The 16,125-nt window shown below is 35.2% G+C and overlaps 1 protein-coding gene across 1 annotated transcript in view; it reads left to right on the top strand.

Moving 5' to 3' along the window:
• Positions 1–15,887, top strand: part of LOC123564717 (coagulation factor X-activating enzyme heavy chain-like) — a 32,790-nt gene extending 16,903 nt beyond the window's left edge. The window contains exons 5-17 of the mRNA XM_053537363.1: positions 555–568; positions 925–1,025; positions 2,865–2,958; positions 3,690–3,767; positions 4,964–5,124; positions 5,665–5,817; positions 7,570–7,737; positions 11,954–12,098; positions 12,690–12,812; positions 13,521–13,560; positions 14,579–14,641; positions 15,223–15,468; positions 15,792–15,887. Coding sequence (XP_053393338.1) covers positions 555–568; positions 925–1,025; positions 2,865–2,958; positions 3,690–3,767; positions 4,964–5,124; positions 5,665–5,817; positions 7,570–7,737; positions 11,954–12,098; positions 12,690–12,812; positions 13,521–13,560; positions 14,579–14,641; positions 15,223–15,464 — 1,382 coding nt within the window. The 3' untranslated portion in view covers positions 15,465–15,468; positions 15,792–15,887. The remainder of the gene's footprint in view (positions 1–554; positions 569–924; positions 1,026–2,864; positions 2,959–3,689; positions 3,768–4,963; positions 5,125–5,664; positions 5,818–7,569; positions 7,738–11,953; positions 12,099–12,689; positions 12,813–13,520; positions 13,561–14,578; positions 14,642–15,222; positions 15,469–15,791) is intronic.
• Positions 15,888–16,125: the final 238 nt, after the last annotated feature.

Below are 16,125 nucleotides of genomic sequence, written 5' to 3'. Positions count from 1 at the left end.
CTATCGTCTTAACATGTTCGGGTTTAGCGTCTTTTTCAACCGTTTTTCAGTCATACAAACATCGGTTCCTGCTTGCAGTAGTGAGCGCTGTATCAAGTTTGATTTTGCATCAAGCCTTAGACATATTAGATGATACTCCACATAGTCTGACACCTAGTACTATCATTTAAATGCGCAAAGAGAGGAAGCTTCACTTGAAATGTCAATGTGTATACCTCAGTTTTATAGAGGTGGGTGCACCGTTATACCATTCACTGAAATACGCTTCTTTCACTAAAATCTAGCTTTTATGAAAGTTACCATTTATTCCAAAATGCGCAAGGTCACTTGGATTACTCCACACGGTCCTCAGTTCTTCTTCTTTTCCCTCCACCAGTTCATACTCTTTTCAGTTTAATTTGTCTTCACATATTTGATACATCTAGTAACTCCAATGACAGCTCTAGTTAAAATGAAAGATAAAAGTATTGTACATGTCTAAAAAATCCTATAGAGTCATCATTCGTTTGGGTTAGCGTCAATTTCGTTAAGATTTATATGTTTTTCTTTTGCAGAAACCGACAAAACAGTAAGTTTAAACTGCTTGACTTGGATTTTTTGGACAATAATATGAAAGAAACCCTTGTTTTGACATTTAATTGGGTCTTTTTCACCTTAATGTTTCTAACGTCATACTTTTTAGCATAGTTGGAATATGATTAAATTTCTCATAAACGATAGAGAGATTTTAATCGGTTTAATAGGAAGAATTGTTACTACAATTATTGTAATTTGGTGTTTATATTGTTAGAGCATGAGCTTATTTGAGCCGCACCATGGGAAAACCAACATAGTGCATTTGCGACCAGCAGGCTGGTCTGAATCAATGCTGGTCGCAAACGCACTATGTTGGTTTTCTCATGGCGCGGTTCATTTATAATGTAGATGAGGACTGGCAAAACGAACGTCAGGCGGCAATCTGTGACATCAAAGACAGAATATGCTGTGGAAATCATTGTAGTCATTGATCCTTACTTGTGGAAAAGGTATGCTCACTTATTTATAAAAGTAATTCTATTGAGCAAATGTGAATTATGCATATATACGCCAGGACGAGAATTGTATATGTTTCTTTACTTGTATTTTAAGAGCAATATTTAGTCTAAATATCGCGAGCAATAGTTTTGAATAATGACTGGGAAGTCATTTAATAAATATGTGATATTTACCGCACAATGTCAGACTTTCTTATGTCAGTTTTTTTTAACTCTGCTATGTATCTTTGTTCTTGTTATGTCTTTGTAGATAGCGTACATTTGTTGAAAGCATCTTGTTGAGATGGAGTCGATTTGCTCCTTAACCTCTACCTCCTAACAAATACAAGCAACCGTTTCTTTTTTAAAAGGATGTAATTACGTTTACTCCAGTGTTACGTCAGGACCAGTGCCTGCTCCGCATGAGCGCGACGAGAGATGGCACGATGGTACGATGGCGAAGCGCGAAAATAAGATGTCGAAACGCAGCAGTAAGATGGTGAGAGTCCAAAGTACTGTCGCGCTTCACCATCGTGCTGTCGCGCTTCGCCATCGCACTGTCGCAGCCGTCCGCTCGTCCGTCTAATCTTTGTTCAGACTATTACTTTGTCGTGCATTGACGAAATACTTAATGCTTGCTTCATTGATGGACTATTACAAGCAAACACGAGATCTCTGTCTCATGGAATGTCAATGTCACACTTGGCTGAGGAGGTTGGCCAATGTTCATAAGAGTTCTTATCATATCAGTTACATGTATTACTTTTTATTTTCTCAATAACCTCTACCTCCCCACAAATACAAGCAACCGTAGCTTTTATTAAAGGATGTAATTAGGTTTACTAGCCGTTACGTTAGGGCCAGGGCCTGCTCCGCATTAGCGCAACAAGAGATGGCACGATGGTACGTTAACGAACCGCGAAAGTAAGATGGCAATAACTCGACAGTACGATGTCAAAACGCGACAGTGCGATGATGACAGCCCATGTTTTTGTCGTGCTTAGTTATCCACAGTCGTACTGTCGCGCTTCGCCATCGTACAGCCACGGTTCGCCATCGCACTTTCACACCCATCCGCCTAATTTTTGTTCAGACTATTTCTTTATCGTACATTGAGAAAATACTTTATGCTTGCTTCAGTGTGATGGACTGTCACCAGCAAACACCAGATCTATATCTGGAATGTCAATGTCACACTTGGCTGAGGAGGCTGGCAAGGGACATAAGAGTTCTTATAAGATATCAGTTATTACCTTTTATTTCCTCAATGAAATGACTATTGTCAGACTAGGGCCCTTAAGTCAGGCTGGGCGACATTTTGCAAGGCGATATTCGAAGGGGCGACGTTCGGCGGGACGGTATTCTGCAGGGCGGCGTTCGGTGGGGCAAGGTTTGGTGGGGCGATTTTCGGCAAAGTACGTTCGATGGGGAGATGTTTGGCGGGGCGACATTCGGCGGGGCGACATTTGGCCGGCGGCGTTTGGTGGTACAACTTTGTCGGAGCACTCCGACTTTGGCGAAGCGGGGTTTTGCAGGGAGACGTTCGGCCGCACAACGTTTGTCGTTGTGTCGCCACGACAGAATGAAATAACGAAATGACACAAATCAGCCACCATATTAGCAAGTTTTACTACCTCTCATCAACTGATTAAATCAAATCGACTTTGCTAACGTATTGCGTCGTTGTGTTTTCTGCTTCGAAATAAAACCTTCTTAAAGCTTAAAGGTTTTGTTTACAATTAAAAGAAATTAGTTAGTTAAGCCGAACATTTTATTTTCCTTCTGTGATAATATTTTTGGATGGAAAATGAATCTAATGTTGTTAATCTGAATTATTTCTCCATTTTACAGGTATTTAGACAAGACAGAAGCCACAGATGGTATGACTAAGGAGCAAGCAACTGAATATCGACTGAGAAGAAAACTCGCCCACATCATCAATGGTGTATGTATAACAGCTTACACCTAAATAATTAGCATTTCAATGCTGAATGAACCGTAACAGAATATCTAAGTCAAACGTATGATTTAAATGCTGAACACTGCCAAATAAAATGTAAGTCTAGTTTACAAGTAGTCCAAATGTAGTCCTAATCTTTCTCCCTTTCCTCGTGCCATTTCTCAATAGTATCGACGTGTTTTCTATTACACAATTGCGTTATAATAATTTTATGTCTTAAAAAGAGACAATAAAAGAAGCGAAACAGATTTTAATTGTAGTTTTCGTATATAAAAGTTAACACCGCTTATTCTTTTTTAACGTTAACGTTATTATGCAAGTGGATTTTATATCACGAAATAAAGAAAAGCCGGATTTAGTGGTGTTCAGCTTTAAACGAATTTTTCTTGACCCTCAAACAGTAATGCAAAGGCCTAATTTAATGGCTACATGCAAGAATGTGGGCACCAAGTTGCATATGTATATTTCCATGTAATTATTCACATAAATATAATGTTATCAAATAAGAATATACTCGTCTATCAACGTTTTTATTCAAGTTCTGTATGTAACAGGTATTGTCAACAAGCAAATATTACGTATGCTTGGTTTTCTTTATTTTTATTTTAACTCGTCTTTTCGCAATAATATTCTTGCGTCCTGCTAATTGGCATTGGCATATATTAATGCTTATGAGTTTTCAGGCAGTTGTCGTAACATTTTCTGTATGCTTACAGGTCAGTCTTAGATACGAATCAATAGAGGACCCGGCATTCAATGTATATGTGACAATTTCAGGATTTAAGTTCTATAAGGTACATTGCTAATATTTATATGCAACAATTTTTAAGTAAACTATTTTAATAAAAAATGGCGTATATAACATGGATTAAAGCAAATAAACGCTACAAGGACTAGATTATGGTAAATAAAATCTGTAAAAAGATCCTTTGGAAGCAAAGAATGCAACCAAGAAGTATAATAGCAGACTCGGTTTGATCGAGTCTGTTCATGAGAGGTATTGAAATGTGAAACCAAGAAGAATAATAGCAGACTCGGTTTGATTGAGTCTGTTCATGACAGGTAATGATATGTGCAACACCTCTCACGCACCCTAGCACCAGCTTAAGCGGAACTCTATTAAACATATGTTGAATGGGCTCCATGATCCCAAAGGACAATAAAATATAACAATACTGAATCCAAGTACGGGGAGACTTTTTACAGCAGCCACACGGCATTTAAAGATTGCTGTTGTGATAGTTAATAAAATCTGTAAAAAGATCATTTGGAAGCAAAGAATGCAACCAAGAAGATTAATAGCAGACTCGGTTTGATTGAGTCTGTTCATGAGAGGTAATGAAATGCGAAACACCTCTCACTCCCCCTATCACCGGCTTAAGCGGAACTCTATTACACATATGTTGAATGGGCTCCATGATCCCAAAGGCCCAGAAGTCGCAGAGTTGCACATGTTTCTTTTAAATCAGACTAATAGATGTTTGTCACAGTCAGCATAGTACTACTTGCATATTAGAGTTGTATTCATGTTTAACTGATTTTTCAATACTTAAGACATATACATTTATTTTTAATTTGATTAAATGATTAAATATCTATCAAAATATGTTTGAGGACAAGGCACTTGATAATGACCTTCAGTGTTAATCAGGATGAAATTAAAAATCTCAACTTTCTTTATTTTTACCTCCGATCATATAAGGAACTTTGTTCAATGTTAAATGGTTAGTGTTCGAACTGACTGGTTTGTCAAATATTTAACTCATACACATGCTTTTTGACAATTCTAGTGCAAAAGGAGGTTCTTTTGTTCCTTTGAAAAATGTATGACAAAACCTATATTTACACATAACCATCCCTTTTGAGAGATGTAGCACATATATTCTTTCGCATCCACAATATATTCATGGAATCTACTACAAAAATTAATCGTTTCTAACAGTAGCCGACCTTTACCTCTAATTTAAATTTTGTGTTAAACACGACACAGACGGATGACGAGACAAGTCCTGTTCCAAAAGAGGGTTATGCACCTACATTCCAGGAAGGAGAGCCGTATGTAGATGCTGAACCATATGTAAACCATCTCGTCGATTGGCAGTCTAATCTCAAAGGTCTACAACATGACGATCATATAATGGTATTCACGGGGTACGTTTTTTTACCATAATAAAATGTAAAAATTATACGCCAATCCTTGGTTTAACTTTTCGCTGTAAGCTGATACAAAGCCTCTGTTTAGCTTTTAAGTGAACGTCCATTAATATCTGACCTGTACAAAGGCTCGAAGATGAACATACACAGTGTCATATAGTTTGCGTTAAGTCGTCTTTGGATTAGTCCACATATTCAGGTTTATAACGACATTACGACATTATGTCAAATGCTGGTGGGTGCGAGTAAGCCTGTCGTTTAAATAACAACGTGCATGTGGATTTTGGTTTTTTTTGTTGTTTTTTTTTTAAATCTTGGTAGTAAAATATTTAGAATATTTAGGGAAAAACGTTTGTTTTTTTTTTTTTTTTTTTTTTTTTCATTATTTTCATGTTTATCATAAATTATGGTACCAAATATGTAAACAATCTGCTTATCATAAATTATGGTGTCTGTCTGCTGCGATTAGTAGGAAAAGAAAATGTTTCACCCGTAAGTTTTATATTTGATATTCTATGCTGAACAGTATTATTGCAGATGCGTGCTTTATTATAATGGAAACATATCCGATACATCTGTTGCGGGCATAGCTCACATGGGCGGCGCTTGTTCTTCGGAAAGGGTCTCACTTCAGGAGGAAGGGAGTTATTATGCGACCACTGCTGTTGCTGCACACGAACTTGGACATAAGTAATAACTTTCATCTTCGCAAAAAGTATAAATAGTGGCTTTTGAAAGTGTGTACAGTATAAGAAATAATCGTCTGAATGTACCGAATAATTACTGATAATATCATTATTTCAATAATCAGAGTTGTTTGTATGAATTATTAAGTAATATTATACTCACATAAATGTCCAATGCAAATTTTCCATTACTAGTAGCTTGATTTGAATAATATATCATATTCCCAAATGAACAAAATCGTTATTTTCTTTTCTACGCATTTGATATTATCCGTAATGCAATAGCACCGCATGTGATATTATTTTTCATATCTCCCTTTGGGTGTTATGATACTTTTGCATTTATAAAAAGACTGTAACGATCAATTTTGACGAGGCTCTTATATATATATATATTGTAGGGCTATTTTTTTTCTAGTGTTCAGGCATGTGTGAACCCTATATAAATACTTCCTGTTTTTAATGATTTGCTCTCTGTGCTAAAACAAAAATCCGAAATTCTAACACGATCCGATTCATTTTCCTATTAAACAAAGAAGGCTGAAAACAGTGAATTATTATACAACAATTCACTGTTCTGACGTCACAATTATTACGTCATAGCGTCAAACGGCATAGCGGCGCGCTGGAAAAGAAACCAATTGAAAACGGACAAATATTTAATGAATGCCGTCAAGTATGTACTTTAAAGTCCTTGGTAACGTGTTATAATATATCGCCTTTAGTGATTTTCTCTTTAATAAAATCATTGTTTGTCGTTCAGATGCGTAATATTATATCACTCGGATTGCAGCCTAATAATTCCTTCGCATCTGAACTCGACACACTTATATACTTCGTGTAGAAGTAAGAGAGTTGTCGCCGTTTGTTTTCGGATGTTACTGCTGTCGGTCCTAGTATTAAAGGCAAAGCTAAAATAGGGCTTTATCGACATGTTAACGTCTCCGCTAAACCAATCATAGTTCTAAGCTATTGCATTAAAAAGTTTTACAACAATTTCGCCACATTTCGGAGTGCTCTCTGGTTAAGACACCTGTCGTCTTTATTTTATTTGGAAGTTTAAAACTCTACTTTTTTAATTAAGAAATGATATATCTCATTTAGTGATTTGTCGCTGTCCATGTTTGGAGTTCAGATGCGAAGGAATTATATCACGAGGGCACAGCCCGAGTGATATAATAGTAGATCTACACATCTGGACGACAATGATTTTATTCAAGAGCAAATCACTAAATGAGATATTTTATTTCGATTTTAATACGTAACCAAGGATTTTAAAGTACATCCTTGCATTCATTAAATATTTGGCCGTTTTCAATTGGTTTCTTTTCCAGCGCGCCGCTATGTCGTTTGACGCTATGACGTAATAATTGTTACGTCAGAAAAATGAATTGTTACGTCGAATTTCAAGTAAAATTAAAGTTTTGAACTTTTTTTGCTTTCGGTACAATAAAATAAATATTGTTTTCGTGAGAGGGTGCTATATAAAATAGTCAACCCTCGAAATATAAACACAGTTCGATTGACACCCTCAGTCGATATTCATAAAACTCGAGGTAACTAATGAATATTTGAAAGAAAATAAACTATAATAATGTATTTATAAATAAAATGCAAGACGCTTTTAACTTTCGTATACTAGTAAAAATGCATTTTAACATCAGATTCGCAATATCATGATGGCAAATGTCAGATAGCGACTTTTTCTGAATATTGAACAAACTTGTATTTGTATCAATATTATATTATTTTGCAGTCTGAATGCGGACCACGATGGCGACGGAACGTCAAAGGATTGTGAAGCAGACGACAAATATATTATGGCACCATGGGTAACTCAGTTACTGTCAAAAGAAAAATACACCGTGAACCCATGGAGATTTTCATCATGTTCTATTGCATCTTTCAGGTCATATTTTCAATCGTAAGCACTTTTTATTTATATATTCGACGAATAACTGTGTTTAAAACAGCGGAGACTAGCTTGACAAAATTCATTTCAAGAACTACCAAATTGCATCTTTTATTACATATGATTTCTCAATGTTATATATTCTCTACCACATAATAAGACAATATCTTAAGATTATTTGCTCGAGAGAAATGCTTTTTTAGCTTGTTATTTGTTAAACGTTACAAAATGTAACATTGAGACGTTGTTGTTAGTTCCATTTCCTTTTATTTGACAATTTTTGTCGGGTTATGGATTATTGTTTCCCAATAGGTTATTGGTATTCCCATGGGAACTAATTGTGCTCCACTTGTCACTTTATATTGCTATCAAAGATATTTTATGATGTCATCAATGACTTTAACAGCAATTCACGCAATTTGGACGATACATTAATCATGGATAATCCGTATTTTGCTCCCGTGGTGGCCAATATATATCCTAGAACGATTCAGTTAAATAAGGCTAACGATGATGATACCATTGCTTCTTTTTTATATTTACAACGAAAATATATGATAAGAGAGATGACTTAAATTTTTATATTGTCAATATCCCTTACTTTGATGGAGTTTACGCCGAGTCAGTTCTTATCGGGTTTATATTTTACAGCTTAATATTTGCCAGAGATTGTAGTCATGTTGAAGGCTTCATTTTTGGTAACATTGTTATTACCAGACAGCTTCTTCAGCAGGGCTACCGTTATCATAAACATTGAAATTCGTTTGCTAAATTTGATCACCGTAAAACTTAAAGACTCTTCTGCAACAAAGTATTTCACAACCTGATTTTTATGACGATATTATTTACAAACTTTGTAAAATGCAAGGGCACAATATTTCATAAAATTAACATTTTTTGTTATTTCAAGAGACTATAACCGTATTGTTCTGAGTCACACTGCATGTTAAGTGTTTAGCCCTTTTACAGTTGGTCACTACGCTTCTCTGTTTGATTGTGTGATGACGGAACAGGTGGGGACTCCATGGTAACTCCCCTTGTTTGACGGATTAGTTTGATACTTGTGCCCTTTCCTGCTTCGTTGTGCCCTAAATGGTTTTTCTCTTAATGTTCTGACTTCTACTTAAGAAATAATAAATATGTCCCGCACGAATGATTTAATATTCGCATCCGAACGACTGCCCATATTTTATTAACTGATAAAATTGGAACATATTCATTATTTCGATTCTAACCACGCAAATTCTTCGCATTTTACAGCACTACATTTTAGCTCGATACGTCATTCGGCTGACCATATGCTATTATAAAAACCTCCCAACGAATGGAAAGCGTTGCATAACGGAAAATGTTCTGATATTCAGTAAATAATTAAGGTAGTAAGTAGTTACTGCTGCGAAAATGTTATTTTCAATAACATCTAAGGTCGGATATAAAAGAAATAAGAAGGAAGTTTTGTCTATGCAGTGTCTAAAATTAGTACACGTCACCTTTGATGACACTGCAACATAGAACGGGGTTGAATGTGCCACGGGTTGGTTGTGTCACACGTGACTTTCCATCTTTATTGAAGAGCTGAGACGTCATTTGCAAATATTTTAAACGCGCCATTTTTCAAATACACTTCTTGGAAAGCACGAGCATTGTAAACAAAAGGACAACGAAACTGTGTTTGAAATACCAGTTTGGACCGCTCTAAGTAAATTTTTAATGTTATTACACATTTATGTTCTGACAGTACGTAATTATGTAGATATATTGACATAAGATATATTATGAAATTCAGAATTTTGAGATGTGTGAATTCAGAAATACGAAAAGGTTAAATGCCATGTAGTTTCATAATGCTATACCATACTGTAAGGTAAGGGTGTACCCCGCACATTGTACCCCGCATACTGTCACAACCTACCCCAGACGCAGGGCAGGTTGTGACGTTTGACAGGCCACGTTTACACAAGCAATATTCTTAAACTAAAGACTGTATCCGCTGTTGTTACATTTCATGTTTTAACGGAAATGTTATTTCATGTAAACATGGTCTTAATGTACTGATAAACTGGAACAGCGCTCGAGAAGAAGGCACAATATGAAAAATGGCACATTCAATCCCGTTCTCCATTAGAACATTGCGGCATATAAACACGTAAACACTTGAGTCTGGAAGATTGGAGCATGAATTATTATTTATTTGCCGTTAAAGTAGAATCTGGTTGACATTTGTGATGCCTACAACGCCGAAATTGTAGAAACTACTTACACGACCAGATATAGATTTCTCGATGTTGAGGTACTGTCTAGACTGGCTGAAATATTTTCTGTCGGTAAAAATATAAACAAATAAATGCATCAGTTAGAAATTATTTATTTTAGAAAATTTGATGTACTGTTTATTACTACAGTAACTACTTAGCACTGAAAAAGTCAAGTATTTAGTCGGCATATAACGGAAGCAGAGTAGAATCTAACAGTCATGTTGCAATCGTAGGGTGGAATGGAATAGCTATATCTTATCGTAGATTCATGTATAGGCGAGTTCGCTATATGTTTATATAGCAATTGCTGCGGATCGTTTTAGAATAAGTCATCATGTACATATGTTTTACCGTTCTATTGGTTTTGATTTATATATCTTTACATGAGCATATGTTGTGTTTTACGATGTGTTCCTGTTACGTATGTTAAGGATTGACTTGACTGGGAGTACTTTTTAGCACCGCCGTACGAACACATCTGCGGATGTCCCTAAATTGTTTTAGGTACTTTTGACATGTGTAAATGTTGAGTTCTGCTCAACTCGGGGCTAGAGATGGATGATAACATGCATTTCCACTACCGTCCATGAACAGGCTCAATCAAACCGAGTCTACAACAGATGACCTGTGGAGTTTCCAGTTTTTTCTATTTTATTTGTAAACACTGTCTTAATGTAGTGGATAACAAAACACGTAGTTAATTTACAATTTACTCATATTGCAACTTTTTCGGCTACATGCCTTCTTCAGGGAATAGTAATAGTTTTACCGTAGTATGTGCTACCGTTACACTGTCTTGAAATAAAGGAACCCGGTAGGGCCTAAAGAGTGAGGCTTGGCGCAAGTAACCTAGTTTAAACTCCCCAGTGATGATTTAAACCGACCGTTCCAAGTCGGTATCTTACTGTGTTCCTCCTTCGTGTATGTTTTGTGTCTTTTTGTTACCTCTGCCGTGTTATTATTGCATTCGTTTGTGTTATGCTCAGCCGCTGTATACATGTCCTCAGCCGCTGTGTATATATATATAGTTTCAAATATCCATATTTCCATGTGGAGTGCTTTATTGCCGGTTGCAATTTTTGAATGTGACTTTTCCTGTCAGACATTTGACGTTGTAATTATTTAAGGTCAATGTTCAAGGTCAAGTAAAATCTTGTTTCTGCTCAATTACTTTTAATTGCATTGACGGATTATTTTATTACTACACAGAAATGTTCCCCATGATTAGACTATGTGTCATGCACATGACCCATGGTTGTCGGCACTATTGAAGGTTAAGTAAAAATTTGTTTCTGCTCCATTACTTTTAATTCGATTGAAGGATTTTTTAGTACTACACAGAAATGTTCCCTATGATTAAAGTATGTGTCGCACACATGACCCATGGTATTGAAGTTTAAGTAAAATTGCTTTTATTTACCTGTAGGGGACTTCTGTATTACCACTGCAATACTCGGTCACTTGTTTCTTTTATTTTTGATTCACAGAATACTTCCGCTTAAGCTGGTGCTTCGGGTAATGATCCATAAACGGGCCTAGCAATTATTCAGCTTAGTGGTTGATCTGCTTGCCTTATTATATTGCACTTTACAAACTTGATACTAGTATACATAAGTTAAAAGGTAAGGATGGAAAATGCCCTGCAAGCACAGGGCACAGCAAGCACAGCAAGCACAGCCAGAGACACACACCGCAAAGCAGGCCTGTCACAAATAGACACTGTAGTGGAAATATGTAGCAGTCAGTGTCCTTTTTAGGAAATTACTTGGGTACATTCATTCTTTTCTGAACTTTTATATTCTAACAAAATGTTAAAGGTAAATATGTTTTTAGATATGACAGACATTTACGCGATACAACACATTGTCTGAAAAAGGCTTCAGTAGCAAGTCGTTTGTAAAACTTTGTTTCTTTTTAATTCACTTCATGAGTATATATTAACTTGACACAATTTCTAAGTATCTCCCATTAAGAGAGTATGGAAAATGCTTGACAGACCACGGAGACTACTATGATAAAACGGAATGGGACAAGCACAACAAGAAGCTACCCGGTGAACTTCACAGTCTTGATCAACAATGTAAACTGATCAATGGAGACTACTCTGGTATTTGTTCTGTAAGTTTTACCATAATATGTGCTATTTTTTAAGAAAAACATTTATTTATATATTATCTAATTCAAAAGTAGATAAAAGCGGAAATTGTCTTACAGCATTATTTGAATTAGGTAATTCTATTGTCTAATCTGGAAAACGGGTAACGGCTACAGTGACCACTTTCTTACAACACGATTTGAATTACGTAGATCTACATACTAATCTGAAAAAAAGGCGAGGGCGAGAGTGGCCTATTTCGTACATAAGTATTTGAATTACGTAAGTATACAGTCTAATCTGCAGAAAAGGCAAGTGCAAGAAGTCTTACAGCATTATTTGACTTATGTAAGTCTACAGTTTAATCTTCGGATAAGGCAAATATATATTCGCGTGAGTTTTCGTTTGTATTGTCATTTTGGAACATGGTGTAGTCATTTTGGAACATGGTGAAAACCTAATACATTGTTATATTGCATCTGATAAATTAAACGAGGGTCAATATATGTTAATTTACATAGTTCCTTCTTCAAAATAGGTAAAAGTAAGTATTTTGACGCATAAATTTACAATATGTTAAAGTTATTATATAGTATCACAATATTATTTTTCAGTTCGGATTACCAGTTACAGATGAAAGGATATGTCGAGAGTTGGAGTGTACTTTCAAACACGAAACATGCTCCAGTCATACACCTGCACGTGGCTCACCATGCGGAAACCCTTCTGAGAAAAAAGTAGCTTCCATTTGATTCCTAATTCATCAAAATAATGACGAAAATATTATCCCAAATTAATGAAATATTAAAATGAAAAAAATAGAATCACACTTCAGCTGACACACCTGAAATGTTCCTTTTTTGAAAGAAAACAAAGAAAGAATTGTTTCTTTTTCGACTATTATTACAACTTTAAATGAATATACACCAAGTTACATTTCATATTTTCGCCCGCCCGCGTAGCTCAGTAGGGAGGACGCAGATCTACAGATAGCGGGGTCGTGTGTGGAATGTTCTCCGTGACGATTTGATAAAAGACATTGTCTGAAAGTCATTGGTCCACCACCTATTATTAATGTTGGGAATATTGCAGTTATTTGCGAAGAACATGTTTGTAGTAGTACAGAATCCAGGAACATTGGTTAGGAACAGAACAGAACATATTTTATTTCTAGTGACAAGCAATAACATTTTAATAGTCACTTGATAACGAAATTGTGACATTAAGAATACAGATATGTCCTAATGAATGGATGGGAAATAGTTTTAACTGCCCGCCGTTACCTAACTGAATATTGTTGAAAAACGGCGTTACACCAAAAACAAACAAACGAACATTTCATATTTATCATAAAACATATAGCATAGTGTACATTGTGAGAAACCAAAACATTGTACTGTTCATGTTCGTAGTTGACTTTGTTTGATGTTGCCTTTTGTTTTCAGTGGTGTATCGATGGTAAATGTGTTGCAAGAGTGATCGAAGGTACGTCTATTTATCCGCCCTAATAAGTATTTATATATTTCACAGTCAAGATTCGCGTTAAAAATGACCATCAAGTTGAAACATTTCAAAATATGCTTTCGGAATACATTTGAAATTTAACATATCAAAATATTGTATCTAATGTGAATTTCATGTTTATTTTTAATCAAATATAATTAAGTGAAACATCTATGACGTGATCATGCAAAATTGAAGTTTTGTTCTGGGTTAACACACAGAAATTAACATGCTACACGACTTAACTATTTGCCATGGCATGTCTGTAGTTTAATGAATTTAGAGTACAGGACAAGAATGGCATAGTTCTATCCAGATATGAATTTGAATTATTATTATCATATATAATTTTGAAGTTATATCCTCTCAGTAAAAATGTTAATTTAACGACAAAGTCTACATAATACAAGGAAATAAATTATAAAAACATCATTTGCTTTATCGTTTTTATCTAAACCTTATACATAGGTATTAAAAGTAGTCAAAGCTACAACATATTACAAGTCACTTTTATTTATCGCCAACGTTTCGGCTACATTAACCTTCCTCAGGGTACAACATATAAAATGTAAAGGAAATCTCATGCAGACCAGGCAGAAAGAAGTCCGTATTGTACCTTTTGTATTGTATGTTGCCGGACGACTTTCACTGAATATGCATGAATTGACACAATTATATTAAAAGTGCACACCAAAACATCATTCATTTCATTTTAACATCAACAAACAATTAAGATTTCGTTCGATTACAATAAACAAACAAAAAAGCGGAAGTATATAATAAAAGGGTCATTACAACAATAGTTAGATCTGGGATTTTGTATTCGGCTCTCGTGGGTTTTGCAAGGACGGATCACATTCGGCGCATGTGCGCCTCGTGAGATCCGATCTGGCAAAATCCACTCGAGCCGAATACAGCATCCCAGATCGAGCTACTATTATGATAACCCTATTATATTTAGGATTATTAAAATGAATAACACATTTAAATTTATCTGCAGGTACAACCGCTCAACCGGCAACGACAAAAAGCGCACCGACCTCGAAAGTACCGGAGAAACCAGGTATCCTAGAAAGCTCTTCATTTTTTTAATAATATTTACCAAACGAGTGTTCGCTTGGTTGCGTTATATGCTTCCAAAAGATCTTTTCCTATATTTACTAATATTTAACAGACAGATCATTAATTGATAAAGCACATTGATAAAGAAATTGTATTTCAAACATGTGGATATTGTTAACAATGCCCAAAACAGTTTAAACAATAAAATGGTCTCCCCTCTTCGTTTATTAGACGGTTTTGCATTTTTGTCATATTTTCTTTACCTGTTTTTCAATTGAGATTTTCTTTCCCTTTATTTAAACTAAGAATTTCTTTACCTATATTTCAATTAAGATTTTCTTTCCCCGTATTTAAAAAAAAAAAACTTTATAATTACGGAAAATCATATCTGAATAGATAAGCAAAGTAATGCCACTTTATAGCAACACAAGTGACTGGAAGCATATATTATATTTAACATTAATCCAGTTTCAGTATATTCCCTCAATTCATCGATATTTTCCGTAAACCAAATCAAGATTTTAAGCTTTATACGTTCTGATTTTTAAATCTATGATAAAGCTTTTATATTTTTTATCTCAGCGGACTACGAATGTTTCCAGACTTCAAATATGTACAGCGGAACGAGGACTGTGAGCAAATCTGGCTTTACTTGCATCAGCTGGGAAAGTAACGACTTTACTGACACTTCCGCTTTCCCCGATAACAGCATAGCTGATGCCGCAAACTACTGCAGGGACCCGGATGGTACTGGCCAACCTTGGTGTTTTGTTGAAAGTATCTCAACATACTGGGAGGTATGTGACATACCAAAATGCGAGTAACTCGGTAAGTACTTACAACAAATGAATAGAACATATACGCAGTTTAATACTGTGGATATATTTAATAGAAAGTGTGCATCATTTTAAAACACAGAAAATCTAGTAAAATGTTTAGATTTTGAATACGAACTATGTGACATACAAAAAAAATGCGAATACATTTCTTTTGTATTCTTCAAATACATTAGTAAGTATTCGTTAGTTAGAATAATCAGATTGTTTCAGAATATGAAGACTTGTCGAAATGTGAACACTGTTTTACACAATTAGCTGACTTTGCCTGGATATCTTTTACAAATTCAAATACATCTATTTTTTGTTTTTCAGGATGTGATAAATATCCGCATATGCATTACAAAAATGGACATTAAGAAGTACGTGCCAAATTGAGTGTATTAATACATTATAAAAGAAGCAACATTATTTGTCTTCCTTTTATTTCAAACGATGTTTCCGTTTTACACCAAGAAACATGTACGACTCCGGCATTTAGGCACAATGTTTTGCAATAAAATTTTATCGAACTTCTTCAGTACCTTACTGAAAGACACGCTTGGAACGATTAACGGGTATACCTCTTTAAAATGAATTAGTTGATTAGAACTGCAGACTGGCTTTTTATCATTATGTTCAAACCAGGTTCATGAGTCAACTAGCTCCT

Source organism: Mercenaria mercenaria, chromosome 2, assembly GCF_021730395.1.
Source record: "Mercenaria mercenaria strain notata chromosome 2, MADL_Memer_1, whole genome shotgun sequence".
NCBI classification, from domain to species: Eukaryota; Metazoa; Mollusca; class Bivalvia; order Venerida; family Veneridae; genus Mercenaria; species Mercenaria mercenaria.
The sequence above is the reverse complement of the archived record's forward strand: the minus strand, read 5'-3'. Positions and strand labels throughout refer to the sequence as shown.